The 16,640-nt window shown below is 41.9% G+C and overlaps 1 protein-coding gene across 2 annotated transcripts; it reads left to right on the top strand.

The window, feature by feature from the left end:
• The first annotated feature begins 237 nt into the window (after positions 1–237).
• On the top strand, positions 238–13,049 carry LOC306929512 (RNA-binding protein 5-A-like). Of its 2 annotated transcripts, none has more exons than XM_079510067.1 (25): positions 238–422; positions 1,025–1,074; positions 1,170–1,371; positions 1,874–2,017; positions 2,614–2,683; positions 3,793–3,866; positions 4,579–4,665; positions 4,786–4,846; positions 5,141–5,239; positions 5,346–5,506; positions 5,645–5,742; positions 6,178–6,265; positions 6,628–6,690; positions 6,784–6,850; positions 6,959–7,047; positions 7,521–7,623; positions 7,720–7,811; positions 7,923–8,117; positions 8,223–8,387; positions 9,319–9,396; positions 9,863–10,048; positions 10,649–10,717; positions 10,817–10,920; positions 12,165–12,294; positions 12,900–13,049. In XM_079510067.1, the coding sequence occupies exons 2-25, from the start codon at positions 1,061–1,063 to the stop codon at positions 13,023–13,025; spliced, it is 2,565 nt and encodes an 854-aa protein (XP_079366193.1). In that variant the 5' UTR covers positions 238–422; positions 1,025–1,060; the 3' UTR covers positions 13,026–13,049. The 2 variants fall into 2 exon arrangements, with proteins under 2 accessions (XP_079366193.1, XP_079366192.1); XM_079510066.1 differs by having other exon boundaries at positions 238–425.
• Positions 13,050–16,640: the final 3,591 nt, after the last annotated feature.

Genomic DNA, 16,640 nt, shown 5'->3' with positions numbered 1-16,640 from the left:
TTACTGAAAGGAAACTAAATGGCAACCAATGTGTTTATTTATTTTTTACATTACCCTCCACACCACAATCCACATTGCCAGAACAAGTAACAACCAGAATCATACTTATGACTCTCTCTCGAAGATTTTTAGACACTCTAAAAAAAAATACAAAAAATAACACTAAGGCTCTGGTAACAACAACGTAATAAAAGGAGTTTATGACGTATTTCCCTCACCCAATGGGGGATGGGATGGGCCAGTGGTACAGAGAGGAAATGACAACTAGCAGCCAGCAAGGCAGGCAGCTAGCCTTCTTAGCATAATAGCTAATGTCACCGCTGTGTTAGTTACTAGTTACTTTACCATGTTGTTGTTGTTCCGCGAACACACTGTTTGATGCACGTTAGTTAACTAATAACTGTGGACTTCACTCTTCACTGGTGGTAAGTCGTGAAACGACACAGGAGTGTCTGTCTGTCTGTCTGTCTTTTATAATATCGGTGCTTTTCGTGGTAAAGCCTGGCTGCAGTGGCTGCATGGTTTAGTTCACGTTAGTGAGCTAACGCTAAACTATGCCGATTGTATAAATGTAAACAGAGCAAGTTAGTAACTATATCATCGGTTGGCCTATAATGCTGTGTTTCTCAAACATATTCGTGACCAAGGGTGACTAGTGAAAAATGTAAGGTCAAGGGCCGCAAAATATTGGTCGCGGCGGGGCCCCCATTTAAAATGTTTCTTACGGTAGTAGGGACGGGTGATTATGAATCCATCATGGTTGGTGTTGGTGGGACAGTGGAGAGAGTGAAACCTATCATCAGAATAGTCAGTACATTATCTATGTATAATTTGTCTATTACACGATTTCATTATTTCTTAGCAGTTAAATTTAGCTGTTTTCGTTGGGTGGGCAGGGGGGCGGAACTTCCTAAGGACCCCCCCCCCCCTTTGAGAACCATTGGGCAAAATGTACCTCTTATATTGCTGTAAAGGACTCTCAAAATGAATGTTATCGTCTAAGAAATTCTTATTTTTTTTTCAGAATTATTTGACGGATCTAGTATTTTCTGCGGTACAAATGAGAGATAAAAGGTAAGAAGAATATGCTATTAGTAATAGGCATTCGCCTCTAGTGTATCAAGTCTTTTGGTGCCAAAACTGTTCTCTGCATGTTTGCCTTATTGCAGACTGACTCGTGGGGAACGGAGCGGAAGATATGGAGGATCGGGATCAGATGGGAGTAGAGACAATCCAGACAGGCATGAGAGAAGGATCCGCGATGCAGAGAGGGACTGTGATCGACGCTGGGGCGATGAAAGGCACAGAGAGCGATTTGATCATGCACGGAGAGGTCGAGAGGGTCGAGAGACTCGAGATAGTCCTGAGCAGGTCAGTGAATAACGGCTGTTTGAGGAGGATATCTATGTTATGTAAGCTATATTATTTGTCATTCTTGTGGATTGTGACAATGCAGATTGTATTTTTAGCGGATTTGAATGAAAATCAACCAATAATCACCAGTAGGTTACTTATCAAGAGGATCTTATCGACCTACTGCATGTGTACTGGGAGGCTACTGGCTGCGATTAGGAAGCGCTGGTCGTGTTGTCAGACTAAATCTAACCCTATTACCTCAGTCTTATCCGGCCACGTAAGTCCCCTTTCCCATATCAGTCTTAACCTGCCACGTAAGTCCCCTACGTCCCCCACCTCATATTTGTCTTAATCGCAGCCAGTAGGCTCCCAGTATGCATGCAGTAGGTCGATAAGATCGTCTTGATAAGTAACCTACTTAACATTCGAAGCGGGTGAAAGAGAGCACTGAACACCCTATTATTGTGTGGTTATGGTTGTGACAACGCTGATTGTATTTTTATGTGTGATGCTACAGAGGGGGCGAAAGCGACATTCCAGTGAGCGGTCGGATGATGAATATGACGGAGATCCAGACCAGGACTACAAGATGGAGCAGGACGAGGAGGAGAGCAAGACTATTATGCTCAGAGGTCTATCTCTCCATGTCACCGAGGATGAGGTATGTTGGCTAAGCCTTATTTCAATTATAATTGTATAAATAAGACTGAGGAAATGGCAATGTATTTCTTTAACATATTGGATTGAACCTCTTAATAATAATAATAAACTTTATTTATATAGCACCTTTCATACATAAATGTAGCTCAAAGTGCTTTACATAGCAGAAAAGATAATAAAAACAAAAGCAAGACAAAACTGCATTAAAACAGGCATGCAGTTAAAACAGTAGGACAATAACGCAGTGTCAAATCAGGCAAAGGCAGTGGTACAAAGATAAGAACAGATATTTTAAAACTCAACTAAAAGCAAGAGTAAAAAGGTGAGTCTTAAGCTGTGTCTTAAAAATGTCAATAGAGGGTGCCTGTCTGATCCGCAGTGGTAATTTGTTCCAGGCTGTTGGCCCATAAAAGCAGAATGCTGCCTTGCCATATTTCTTACTAGCCACCTTTTTGGGGAGTTCGAGTAGGCCAGCAGTGGAGGACCTTAGGGGGTGGTTAGGGATATATCTAGGCAGACAGTCAAGGAGATAAGATGGTGCAAGACCATTAAGAGCTTTATAAACAAGTAAATGATCTCTTGATCTCTTTGGTTCAGATCCGGACCGCCCTTGAACAGCTGCAGGGCCCCCAACCTGTGGACATCCGCTTGATGAAGAAAAGGACTGGTGAGTGGCGTAGTTCAAGAGGCCGGGGCATCTCCCATTTCATATCCATATTACTCCATACTCACACCATGCAAACCTGCCTGCCCCTATCACCGCTATGACATAATGTCCCATTCTACAGCTGTCGGCTATAGGATCCCTTTTGTGCCCGATATATATATATATACGTTTATGTGATTTAGGATATAGTACTAAGAAGGTAGTTGTTGACTTTGTAGTAGGGCTGCACAATTAATCACAAATCGTGATAGATTTCAGTTGTATAGTCGCGATTCGCGGAGCTGGGAAATTAATTTAAACTCCTTTTGTTCCACTGTTGCACCTTGCCTTTGTCTCGTCACCATCACACACGTTGACCAGAACATTATACAACCCATCTCCACGTCCATCAAGCTGCCGGGGGCACAATAAATCCACAGAGGTCATTTCTTATGATTTGACCAACGATATGACACCAGTAAGGGCAACAAATGCAATAAGGAAATAATAAAGCATATTTTACCCACCACAAATCATCATCATCAATAATTGTCATTAACCCATTAAGACCTGAGGCCGATTCTACAAATATCTTATAAATCCTACGTTTTTTTTAAAGGTGACCTTTTCATGTCATGGACCCCTAAAATTATGTATTTAGCTGCCGACCCCCATCTGAAAATATTTTGTTTCAGGGACCTCGATAAGATTTGAGTTAAAAATGTTCGCTTTAAATGTATATTCAAAGATTTGCACATTTTCACCATTTTTCAAAGATAACAGATCTACTGTACAAGCTCAGGCACAAAGTCACTTAGTGATGCACTATGAGCTTGTATATCTGCTATTTTTGAATAGCCAAAGTATCAAATAAAATCTATATTGATTCTTTCCCGGTTTTAATGGGTTAAACAAAAATAACCTGGATAATATTGTAGCCATAATCGTGCAGCCCTAATGTGTAGTCTTTGTTTTTGTGAAATTGATCATGTTTCGATAAAGGTTACCAACCTACTTCGGTTGTTAATTTGAATTGGACTCACTATACAGCCGACTGTGACAGAGTTTGAATGTTGTCCAAAGCATTCTAACTAACACACCTCCCGTCTATATTTGAATGCTGTCTCTAGGTATAAGCAGAGGTTTCGCCTTCGTGGAGTTTTATCACTTGCAAGATGCTACCCGATGGATGGAGACCAATCAGGTTGCCTCAACAATCACCAAGTCTAAAATTTGTCTTGGAGATTAGAGCCCCAAATAACAGATTCAACTGATCTTTTGAGAGTTTTGAAAGGAGAAAAAAATTGTAAAAGTTGTAATTTAAAAACTGATATCTGAGCCATATCCTCTGATATCTGTTGACGTCATGGGACTGTTCGATGTATTTAATAGCCATTCAGTCATTTAACGGCTCAGTTCATTTTGTGGATGTTTTGTTTCTGAACTTATATCTGAGCCCAAGTGGTCCTTTTTTGTTTTGTTTTTATAGTCATGACTGCTCTAGGGTTTCATAGCACACTCTGCTCCAGCTCGGTTCCTCTGCTCTTTGCTCATCATCCCCCATTTAAAAACCGAAGACGGGAATTGATCAAGGACGAGCTGGTAGCACTCCGGTCCGAAACACACAATACCAATAGCTTTTTATTTTTATTTTGAGCACTCAACCCCCCTCATACACAGACCTACAGCTCTCTTTCTTTCTCTGAATTTCCTTCTATCACCTGTTCGGCTACTGCTCCCTGTATTCACTGAGTGAGGCTACCGTAAATGAGCGTACGCCCTGCCTAGTAGCCACTCTTTTCCCGTTCCAGTTGTGCTCACTCGTTGGGTGGGCATAGTGGCTGGACCTCACCTGCCAATTTTGACGTGGCATTCCTGGAAGTGGAAATAACTTGTGTCTTTTTGACTGTTCGCAGAACAACAAGTTGATCGTCCAAGGAAAAAGCATAGCCATGCATTACAGCAACAGGAGACAGAAGTTTGAAAACTGGCTCTGCAACGCTGTGAGTTTCATGAAAACCTGCCGTGTGACCCTCCACTGCATTTCAAAAGTCACATTGTCAACGCATTTGTTATATGTTTAACTAACACAAAAAACGGATAATGTTATCCATTGTTTACAGTGTGGCCTGTACAATTTCCGGAAGAGGTTGAAGTGTTTCAGATGTGGAGCTGTCAAAACTGGTAAGTAGTAATGTTAGGCAATTACCCCACCTATTTAACAGTCCTGTAAATTATTTTATGTACATTCTCAGTCATTCCTTTGTGCCTAAACTGAAAAAGCAATTAAACTTTGAATCATAAAAAAACAGTCCTGTAAAGATGGGAATAGAAGATTAAATAGTACTGTTTGTCCTAATAAGAATCTTTCACTGAATTTTTAACTTCAACACCAGCCAAGTAGTACATCAAATAATCCAGGCATTTGATATGATGGTTGCTGCTTGTTAATTAAGTGTTTCTGCATTGTTCTTGAAGAACACACTTTGCTGCTGAACACAGAGGGGGACTCTGCTGGTCCCACTGCAAGCGGTGTGAATTCAGAGTTTCAACATGCAGGCGATTATAATGGCGACAGTGAGTGCCGCTTTTCACATACGCAAATCTACAGATCTTATATATTTCATGTATTGTACTTGGAAGAGCTCCTCAAAATCTTTCCCAATTCTCTCATAATTTCCAGCGATTATCTTGAGAAACGTTGCCCCTCATTCGACGGTCGATGCCATTCTGATATTGCTGGCACCCTATGCTAACCTGTCCGCTGGCAACATCCGCCTCATTAAAGACAAGCAGACGAGACAGAACCGAGGCTTCGCCTTTGTTCAGCTCTCATCTCCGTTGGTATGTACACGTTTGTTGTGAAAGTGTCGTAATAATGATGACGCAATGTTTTGTTTTGAGGAGGCTGGACCTACAATGCATGCATATCTGATTAAGTGTCTTCAAATCCCTGTGTGTGTGTGTGTGTGTGTGTACTAGGAGGCTTCTCAGCTCCTCACTATTCTCCAAAGCCTCCAGCCACCTTTAAAACTCGACGGAAAGACGATTGGTGTGGATTATGCCAAGAGTGCCAGGAAGTGAGTCATTGTAAACATACTGTAATTATCCTCCAGTTCAGGTCAGATTTGCATTCGTCCCGTCCGTCCCCCATGAGGGGGAGTAATTACGGTATTTCTTCATTGTACACCGGTGTCGTGCAAAAATATCACATCTACAATCGTTGTGGAAGACACAGTGTTATTCCATTACCTTGAATGTTGGGATTATATTATATTGGGACAATATTATAAAAGTGATATTCATAAATGTAAATTTTTGGCTACTTTTATGTGACACATTCATCGGCTACTTATAATTAAACCCCCTTTTTCGGTTACTGATGTACTTCAAACTAATTGGGCCCACACCAAGCTTCACTAATAACAGCAAAATTCTACTGTATACACTAGTAGCTTCACGTTTTCACTTTTGATACAACCCCTTGATTCAACCCCTGTTCCCTTCCCTCACAGAGACTCGGTGCAGGCTGACGGGATCAGAGCCAATGCTCTATCTGTTGCCAGCACGGCCATCGCTGCTGCTCAGTGGTCATCCAGCCAGGTACAGCTTGTGGAGAGGTGTTTTTCATCCTTTTCTTCAGTCAAATGATGATTTTTCAGGAGCTGATGCCACATGGTGGCATTGAGGTGTTGATGTGACATCATGAGTTTAACATTAAAACTCTTTGTAGTATTTTGCTAATATTGCTTTGTTGTAATATTGCTGTTCAAAAAGTGAAAAAACACCTGAAATTAAAGCTCCCTTGTTTATTTGTGGCATTTCAACCGTATTCTTCAATACGGTTGGAATGCGACTAATACAGTACTTTACAGTACAGTTTACAGATCATATGTTTTGGAGCACCTGACCTTAGAGGTTTGACCTGCACTTCATTATTCCTCATATACGTTTCTACCTTGTAGTTACAGCAGGGCTTAGGCTCCACCTCTGACTCCGTGCAGGACGGCTATGCTCAGTGTCCACAGGTCAGTGAAAGAATCATGTCCGCGTCACATGAATGAATTGTAAATGGAATTGCGTAACGTTTAATCGGCAGCTTCATATACTTTCTCCTACAGACTTATCAGCTGTGGCCCCAGCAGCCCGAAGCATTGGCACCGGTCATAGGAGACGGACTGTTAGGAGGTACTAGTAGCAACTAGTAATGGTCCTTGTGTTGAACGACGTGCTAAATGAAACCCCATCTATGACATCTATTACTATTACAACAAATAATTGTTCCTGTCCACACAGCTGCTCCAGGAGTGATCGCAGCAGTCTCGGGGGTTCTGCCTCATGCCCAGGTTTACCAGCCGCTCCTTATCGGCCAGTCTGCGATACAGGTAGAGGCTTCATCAATAACACTAGACTCAAACTAGACTTAACCCATTTTGACCTGAGATCAGATTCTAAAAATGTCTTCTACATCCTGACAGTTTTCCTGTCAGTGGTTCTTCGATTTTTCAAAAATAGCAGACCTACAAGCTCGCAGATCTACAAGCTATGAGCTTGTAGATCTGCTATTTTTCAATAGCTAAAGCATAACATAATGCTAACACCAAAAGGGGTTCCCGCCCAAAATGGGTTAAAGACATGTGGGTCAACCAATAGGAACACGGAGGGAAGGGGGGGACGTCACGTGGGTCAATACAACATCATCAAATAGAGAGCTACTTGAGCCCACACTGTTTCTCGACTGGAAAGCGCTTGGGATCAACTCCTGTAGCGCGCTATACAAATAAAGGGCACTTGGACTAACCTCAAAGGCAAAGCCATGCCCACCGATTTGTCTTCTGTCTTGTTCTCCTCCCCTCAGGCGCACCAATTTGTTGGGGAAATAGACGGGTTGCTGCAGGCCGGGGCTGTTGGCACCGGGGCACTGGCGGCATCCTCAACTGCAGCTGATGCAAACACATCTGGTAAGAGGAGTTGACCACACAATAGTTGTATCCACAGGATAGAACATTACAGTGAAATGATTTTATAGTACACGTACTGCTCTGTTTTTTCACCAGCTGCCCCTGACACATCCACTTACCAGTACGATGAGTCTTCTGGTTACTACTATGATCCACAGACGGGGCTGTACTATGATGCTAACAGCCAAGTATGGCCTTTTATGTGTTTTTTCTTTTATGTGTTTTCAGTTGCGTTTCAGTTCTACTTGAAGCCATTTTAATCCTCCAACATTTCCTTATGATCTTGTTGTTGTCAATAGTACTACTACAACTCCCAGACTCAGCAGTACCTGTACTGGGACAGTGAGCAACACATGTATGTCCCTGCAACCGACATGGGCACGGAGCAGGCCTCCGCAGCAGGCACTTCAGCTAGCGCCGCCACTTCAGCCACCTCGGCTAACAAAGAGCCCAAGGAGAAGAAAGAGAAACCAAAGAGCAAGTCTGCGCAGCAGGTCAGCCACGGGAAACGTTTTAACTCACTTGTTGTTTTGTGCTCTCGGGTTTGAAGAGCTTTTGGAGATAAATTCTGGCATTCCCCGTTTTGTTCCCACCATTAGATCGCTAAAGACATGGAACGCTGGGCGAAGACCTTGAACAAGCAAAAGGAAACTCAAAGCTTCAAGAGTAGCTTCCAGGTGTTGGGAGTGGGACAGTCCAGGGAGGAGGAGGGCAGAGAGTCTGCTGCAGCAGACGCAGGCTTCACCACCCTGTTTGAGAAAAAGGTGCTTGATCCATAACCCATTAAGACACATTCTACAAATGGATTCTAATTCAGTAGTTTTCACGCTTTATAGATTTTTGAATGGCCAACGCTAAAATCTAAAATGACACAGATGCTTTCCCGGTTTTAATGGGCAGTACTTTTGTCATAGGACAAATGTATAATAGCAGATCTGCAAGCTCACAACACATCACAACATCCCATAGCATGAGCTTGTTGATTATCTTTTCATAGGGGTAGGAGGGTAGGAGCGCACAACAAGAGTAGGGAGGTGCTGACCACGGGAGATAAACTTTAAAATGGAAAGGAGAGGTCGCACAACCCGATGCAGTTCCCATAATAGGGACACTGGGTTGAAAGTGCTTAAATGAATGTAGCCACAGAGGGGAGTGGGGAGGGAGTGTGTGTACACAAACAGACCTGCGATTCAGCCTATAATGCCTTTTAAGTATTTTCTGTGACTAGAAGAGAACACCACTCATTTTCTTTAATGGAGATCTATGGTATGTGGAGAGAGGCACACACTAGCCAAAACCCCAATTGTTTGAAATGTTTTTGTTGGCTTATTAACGCATTTTGGGCGGGAACCCCTTTTGGTGTTTTAAACATTGTTATAATTTAGCTATTGAAAAATAGCAGATCTACAAGCTCATAGCGCGCCACCGAGTGGCGCGCTACGAGCTTGTAGGTCTGCTATTTTTTTAAATCGCAAAATATTTATTTCAGAAAACTGGAGGATTTTTTTAAATTTCGAGGTCAGGCCTAAATGGGTTAAATGTTTGTTCGGAAAGTTGATATAGTAACAGGACTGTGATGGCCTCCAGGTTAGCTCTACTGTATTATCTGATTGACTGTGAACATAATATCCTGGAACCCGGACGGTACATGTTAACATTTCTATGCATTCTATGACACGACTTCTGTTATTTCAGCAAAATGGCGGCTTTGAGGTGCAGGCCTTTATGCATGAGCACATGAAGATCATAGAACAACAAGAATTGGCAGCAAAGGTGAGGCGACGGACTATGAAAGACAGCACTTCTCAATGACCTTTAACTCTGACATTGTAAACTGGTAAATGGTTATTTTTGGAAAATTATGACTGGTGTAAGTTAGTCTTTTATTCAGTTAAGCACTTAAGCCCTTCTCCAATACAAAGCGAGTGATATTGCGCTAATTTTAGGGCATTAAGCAACTAGTCGACTATTCAACTAGTCGACTAGTAAATCCACTAGTCGACCTTGTGGTACTAGTTGATAAAAGTTTTTAAATGAACAAATAATTATAATTTATAATATAATTTTTTTTCTTTCTTTCTTTTTTTATATAATAGGTAGTTAAACAACTAGGCAACTAGTCAACTAGTAAAAATGACTAGAAGTGAATGCCCTAAATTGTATTCATGAGGTAAAAGTTTATTTCCCAGAGTGAATCGTTGAAATAACTTTAAATGTGTTCATGTATTTGTAAACACAGCAGAGTGGCCTGGTCGCAGCCTACAACGGGGACAGTGACCCAGAGGAAGGTGCAGGCTCGGACCAAACGGAGGAGGAAACCGCCACTCTGACCGACTGGACAAAGATGGCGTGTCTGCTCTGTCGGAGGCAGTTCCCCAACAAAGAGGCCCTGCTGCGCCACCAGCAGCTCTCCGACCTACACAAGGTACAGTAGGGCACTGAATCTGAGCGACACCGTCACTGTGTGCATATTTTGGGATCTGCCATCTGCTAGGGGTGTACGTACGACAGTCCCTTGGCATGGGATTAGGTAGAGACAGGACTTTTTTTCTTTTTTTTGCAATGCCACACACTTTAAATTTAGCATTTTACAATTCTCTGTGGTCACGTTGTTAACCCATTTTGACCTGATGACGATTCTACAAATGTCTTCTAAATCCTGACAGTTTTCTGAGAAACCTATGTTTCTGTCAGTGGTGCTCAACTTTTTTCAGACATTTTTGCGGACATTCCCCAGAATTATCTGTATTTTGCCGCCGACCCCTAACCTTTGTTCCAAGAACCCCTTAGAAGCAAAGATTTGAGTTTAAAAAGTTCACTCTGAAAGAATATATATTCAAAGATTTGCTCCACATTTTCACGATTTTTCAAAAAATATCAGATCTACAAGCTCGTAGCGCGGCACTCGGTGCTGCGCTATGAGCTTGTAGATCTGCTATTCTTCAATAGCTAAAGTATAACATAATGCTTAAAACACCAAGAATGTGTTAAGAGAAATTTAATCTGTCGCTGTTAATTGTTTCAGCAAAACCTGGAAATTCAGCGGCGATCTAAGCTATCGGAAGCCGAGCTGGAGGAGCTGGAAAGGACGGAGGTATTTTGATCCAAATCTGTTCTGTCTTCTGTCTGCGAGGTCGATGGGATGCTCAATAAGATCATTATTTCACGCTTGTTTTCCATGATTTGCCTACAGCTGAAGTACAGAGACCGAGCCGCAGAGAGAAGGGAGAAGTACGGTGTTCCTGAACCGCCAGCTCCTAAAAAGAAGAAATTCTACCAGCCTCCCACTCCCACAGTGTAAGACCGTGAATCACAACCTTTTTAATTTAAAGAACCCCCAGTTGTATATGCATTGGGCTATACAATTCTGCGTACAAATGGAGCTCTAACGGTCCATTTGTACCAGAGGCGTATCTACAATAAGGCGAGGACAGGCGTCCGCCTGTCCAAATCCATTTTCTGCCTGGCCAGAATCCATACACCGAGGACAAAAACAAGACCTGAGAACTATTAGTGGACAGCGGATTGGCCGTTGCGCGTATAGAGTGCGACCCTCAATCACCCATTAGAATGCAAATGCATGCCTTTGTATCCTACTGTCTGGCAGGTATATCTCTTTGAAAACCTTTAGTGCTACTGATGTGCGCGGGGGGACGACGACAATTAACACATCTTGCCTGCCCAAAATGTAATTCTTGCCTGCCCAAAATGTAATTCCTGGAAACGCCACTGATTTGTACACTGTTAAAGTATTTTCCTTTAGTTCCTTCCTAGCTATCAGTCATTTAGCTGGGGACCCCTTGGAACCCCCTCAAGGACGCCTGGGGGTCCCCGGACCCCACATTAAGAACAGTAAATCCTAATGGTAGTAGAGTTACATATCGAAACGTTAAATTTGGTCGGTCACAAAATGTGTCTTGAACGTTATTAGCATTATTATAGAACACCGCATCAGTAAACGTTAATCATCTCTGAAAGGATACTGTTGCAAACGCCGTGCAGTGATGGGTCTTTGGAGATCATGGTCCCATTCATGTCATGAACGTTGGTTCCAGACATTAATCGGACCATGCGATCTACAATATCCAAAGAGGCTTTGACAATATTTGCCAACATAGCTGACGTTTGTTCACGGTATGGAATCTTAATTTGCGCACACAGAAACTATGAGCATCCCACCAAAGACTGTCTGACCAGCGATAATAACATTGATTTTCACACACAGAAACTATGAGCAGCCCACCAAAGACTGTCTGACCAGCGATAATAACATTGATTTGCGCACACAGAAACTATGAGCATCCCACCAAAGACTGTCTGACCAGCGATAATAACATTGATTTTCACACACAAACTATGAGCATCCCACCAAAGACTGTCTGACCAGCGATAATAACAATGATTTTCACACACACAAACTATGAGCATCCCACCAAAGACGGCCTGACCAGCGATAATAACATTGATTTTCACACACAAACTATGAGCAGCCCACCAAAGACTGTCTGACCAGCGATAATAACATTGATTTTCACACACAGAAACTATGAGCAGCCCACCAAAGACGGCCTGACCAGCGATAACATTGGGAACAAGATGCTGCAGGCCATGGGCTGGCAGGAGGGCAAAGGTCTGGGACGCCACCAGCAGGGCATCACCGCTCCCATTGCAGTGAGTAGACCGTGTTCATTTTGACAGCAGATTTTTAATAAAATATCAAGTTTTGGTCATCTGAAAATCATAAAATGACTTGTCTTACTGCTACTGGATCTCTTCTCCCCTAGTCCCCTCCCTCCCTAACATTTTAGTCTATTTTTTTTTTTTTTTGACAATCGTCAATTTATTTGGTTTTAGTCATCATAGCTTAGTTTTCATTCAATTTGTCAGGGAAAAAAAGGTAGTCCAAGTTTTGTCAATAGTTTACAAGTCTACAAAATTAACACTGTATTTAACCCATTTTGGGCGGGAACCCCTTTTGGTGTTAGCATTATGTTATGCTTTAGCTATTAAAAAATAGCAGATCTACAAGCTCATAGCGCGCCACCGAGTGGCGCGCTACGAGCTTGTAGGTCTGCTATTTTTGAAAAATCAAAGAACGACTGACATAGAAACATAGCTTTTTCAGAAAACTGTCAGGATGTAGAAGACATTTTTAGAATCTGATCTCAGGTCAAAATGGATTAACCACAACTTGGTAGAGGTTGGGGCGGGGGGGGGGGGGTGTCTACCTACGTCAAACCTTCCTCTTCTAATAACCTCTTCCCGTCTCGCTCCAGGCCTCGTTAAGGACCAAGGGCACAGGCCTGGGAATCAAAGGAAGTTCATATGAGCTCTCGGCATCCGACACCTACAAGGACGCCGTCCGGAAAGCCATGTTTGCACGCTTCACTGAAATCGAATGAATATGCCTGGGAGAAGAGGGATGGGATGGGATGGGATGTGGGGGGGGGGGGGGGGGGTTGTATAGTTTCACAAATGATTGCCATAGGAAAAATCAATGAAATAACAGACACTGATGATACTGTGAATATATTTCTTTTCTCTTTGGCTCAAGTATGTATTTCTATTTTCTCATTGTATATAAATTTAAGTTTTTCTTTTTTGTACAGTGGACCATGTACACTGACTATGGTTATTTGTACAGAATACTAATGTGATCCTTTTGAGCTCCCCTCTGTTGTTATAGTAAAGATAAACATTGTGCTCATGACGTTTTCTCTGGTGTGTGGGTGTGTGTGTGTATGTATATAAGAGTAATAATGTACTATTAAACAGTACCAGCCCTTTAAGTCCCCTTGTACAACACATTGAACTGTTCCAGTCTAGCTGCTCAATTGCCTTTGGCCAACAATAGAAGCCTGGATTTGCCGGGAAGCTTAACAGGAGCAATTCGCCCATTTTTAACGTTCATGTGTGTGTTTTTCATTAATGTCCATAATATTATAACATTTTCTATCAACTCGCTCTGCGTCTCATTGGTGAGCTGTGGGCGGTTGACTAAACCATCAAGACAATCTGGGGATTCCAAGCTAATAGAAACTAGAGCTTTTCGCTTTATGGAAAGTTGGCATGCTGCATTGGAAGCCATTGTTCCTACATTAATTTAAATAGAAAGTTTAATATCTTAGTTTGAAATGGCCAAACCTGCTGACCTACTGATGGTGCCATCTGTGGGCATGTTTCTGAACGGCCCACAGCCCTTCTCTGAGACACAATGAGTAGATGCACATGTTGCTGTCCTATAATGAGCATTAGTGAGAACCAAATACTATAATGGTATGAAAGTGGTCCTTTTTAAAAAAGAAAAAAGTGAAAACCCAAGACAAACAAAAGTATAAATATGTAATATTGCAGAACCGTAGAATCTTATATTGCAGGGTACAGACTGACCTTAGTCAATACAATGATGTCTTCATTCTGTTAAGATAAAATTTTAGAAGTTGGCCAGCAGCTTTCTAGAAGGAGCGGTCAATGTACAGGAGGGTTTGGGTTCACATTTAGAAGTGTCCCGTGGCCTCCTGTGCTTGTGGGACCTCTATAATTGCACAGTACACTGAAGACAAAAGTTAGTGTAGTCTGGTGTGCATAAAATAAAGGGACCGAATGGTCAATCGTCATGAAATGATTTGCAGGCAATACTCATGCTTGTACGCGATTATCTCCTTTCCCTGACTTTAAAAGGCAGATATGCTGTACATGACCGGCTCTTGTTTTTTAAAACGTGTGCCCTTTAAAAGTGGCTGTGTCACTTTTAAAATGTATTTTATCCTTTGAGTTTTTTTATGTACCTGTTGTATAGTATACTGTCTGCTTTGACCTTGTTTTGGAAAGGTCTCACTTGTAAAAAAGGGTTTTTAATCTCAGTGTGATTTCCTGGGTAAATAAAGGTTATATAAATACAATTGATTTCCACTGCTCAAGGTTTTTGTTTTGTTACTTGTAATCTGTAAACAAATGAGATATTGACTGTTCTAAGTGCATACTGTAACCTGGGTTGAAAGTTATTCCAATAGTTGATATTGCAGAAATGTTGCATTTCTAACATATCTGATTATTTTTTTATTGAGATATAATTGTGGTTACTTTCAATGGGGCCTATTCGCAATCATGTTTCTTAAACGGTAAATGGTGTATTTATATAGCGCCTTTATCCAAGGCGCTTTACATAGATTGTGCATTACATTCACATACATTCATACACTGATGGCGGCAGAAACCATGCAAGGCACCAACCAGCACATCAGGAGCAATTAGGGGTTCAGTGTCTTGCTCAAGGACACTTCGACACTAACACTGGGGGAGTCCGGGTTCGAACTGGCAACCCCTCTACCCCTGAGTCACCGCCGCCCCATTTAGTCATCGTCGGATCTCTTAAAGCTGCTCATTACAATTTGTGTCATGGTCGGTCTCCACACATTAATTTATCCCTTCTGAGATGTGGACCCACACGGGGTCTAAATCGGTCCTGGAGGGGAGGGATCAGTCAGTAGACTCGGTACTCAGGAGCTCCCCCGTTATGAAACCTGTCCTTATCCCCCAGCCTGAGCCCCTGCTTCAGCCTCGGGCACAGACAGACAAATGGGCTCATTAGTACAGGAAATCTATAGAAAATACAGGGTCAACCTCAATCTAATTGCAAAAAACACAAACTCAGCTGATTTTGCATCTTCAATATATCCTGAATAACAGAAAAAAAGTTGCCTGGAATTGTCTGAGGGGAAAGTGTTGAAAATGGCCTGTACAGTATGGCCACCATTGACATCCTATTATAAGGCAATATGTTTTAAATTTCCTTATGCTTTAAGTAGCATGTGACATATCAAACTAGGGGGTTTTCATGATGCTGAAGCCATTCCAAGCATTAGTTTTGCTCATTGGGCTAGATTTTGCCATAGCAACTTGCTCAAATGTGATGATGTCAGCACACTGACAGATGTGTCATTGAGCAGTGTTTTATCTTTGTGTGCAAACTACAAAGTGGTTGACTTGAGTGACCTCTGTGTGTGATGTGATAATTGGGTCACCAGGGGGCAGTAGCCATTATATTTGGTACAGTATTTTCACCAGCGATGGATGGTGACTGGCCTATTTGATAAATGGTCAAAATAATATCAACAGTCATCAGGAGAAAAACATTGTATGAATCCAGTATTAATTTTATAGAGAAAGTAAGAATATATAAATTTAATTACCTTGTCTTGCTAAAAGAAATAATAATAATAATAATAAAAATAATAATAATCACATTTCATTTTTTTTTAAAATATTTAACATAGGCCTACATTTTACAATGGATGTGACTGGCTGGTTGTCAAAGATACATCATAGCCTGAGGTCATAGCCTGTCCCCCTGACTGGATTCCAAGTACACAGCTAGGCCACGGATTGTGTCAATTAGAGCCGGTCTGTCACCCCAAATTGTGTGACATGTCCATAGGCCTATAGCTAAACTCGCGAGCCACTTCACAAATAGGCATCAACTGTCTTGTGCATGCAGCCAGCAGGACAAGAAACCCAGTAGCCTTTTTCTTTTCTTCTTTCAAATCTGTCAACGACAATAGTTGTTTGCTTTTGTATTGTTCTTTTTTGTTTGCTGTTTTGGGGTGACCTCATATGACGTTCACAAACTATACACCTCGTCACTTGCTATAGCTACAGATTGCACAGGGAAGCCATGCCATTATTAGACCATTTGTTGTGTTTTAGTCGGCTCTCTGGCAAGCGAGCACACCCACATTATTTTCTTTTGCTGTTGGTAGTCATGGATGCGCCAGTTCCCACCTAATGCCCTGTGGGTGTTCAGACTGCTGCAAAATGTACTGAATAAATGTCTATCTTGCGTACGGCAATGTCTTCAGACTATAGTAACTGTAACTTTATTTTATGAATAAAATTTACATTTTGTCCAATCTGTATGATAAGAGTATGTTACAATATAACTTGTATTTTGTCTCCCTGCTCTTCTATTGAGACATTTTGACTGTGCATGTCAAAGGTCATGTCTCATCTAGACAGGT

The sequence above is a fragment of the Electrona antarctica genome (assembly GCF_951216825.1).
Source record: "Electrona antarctica genome assembly, chromosome: 9".
Classification (NCBI taxonomy): domain Eukaryota; kingdom Metazoa; phylum Chordata; class Actinopteri; order Myctophiformes; family Myctophidae; genus Electrona; species Electrona antarctica.
This window is presented reverse-complemented; position numbering and strand designations above follow the sequence as displayed.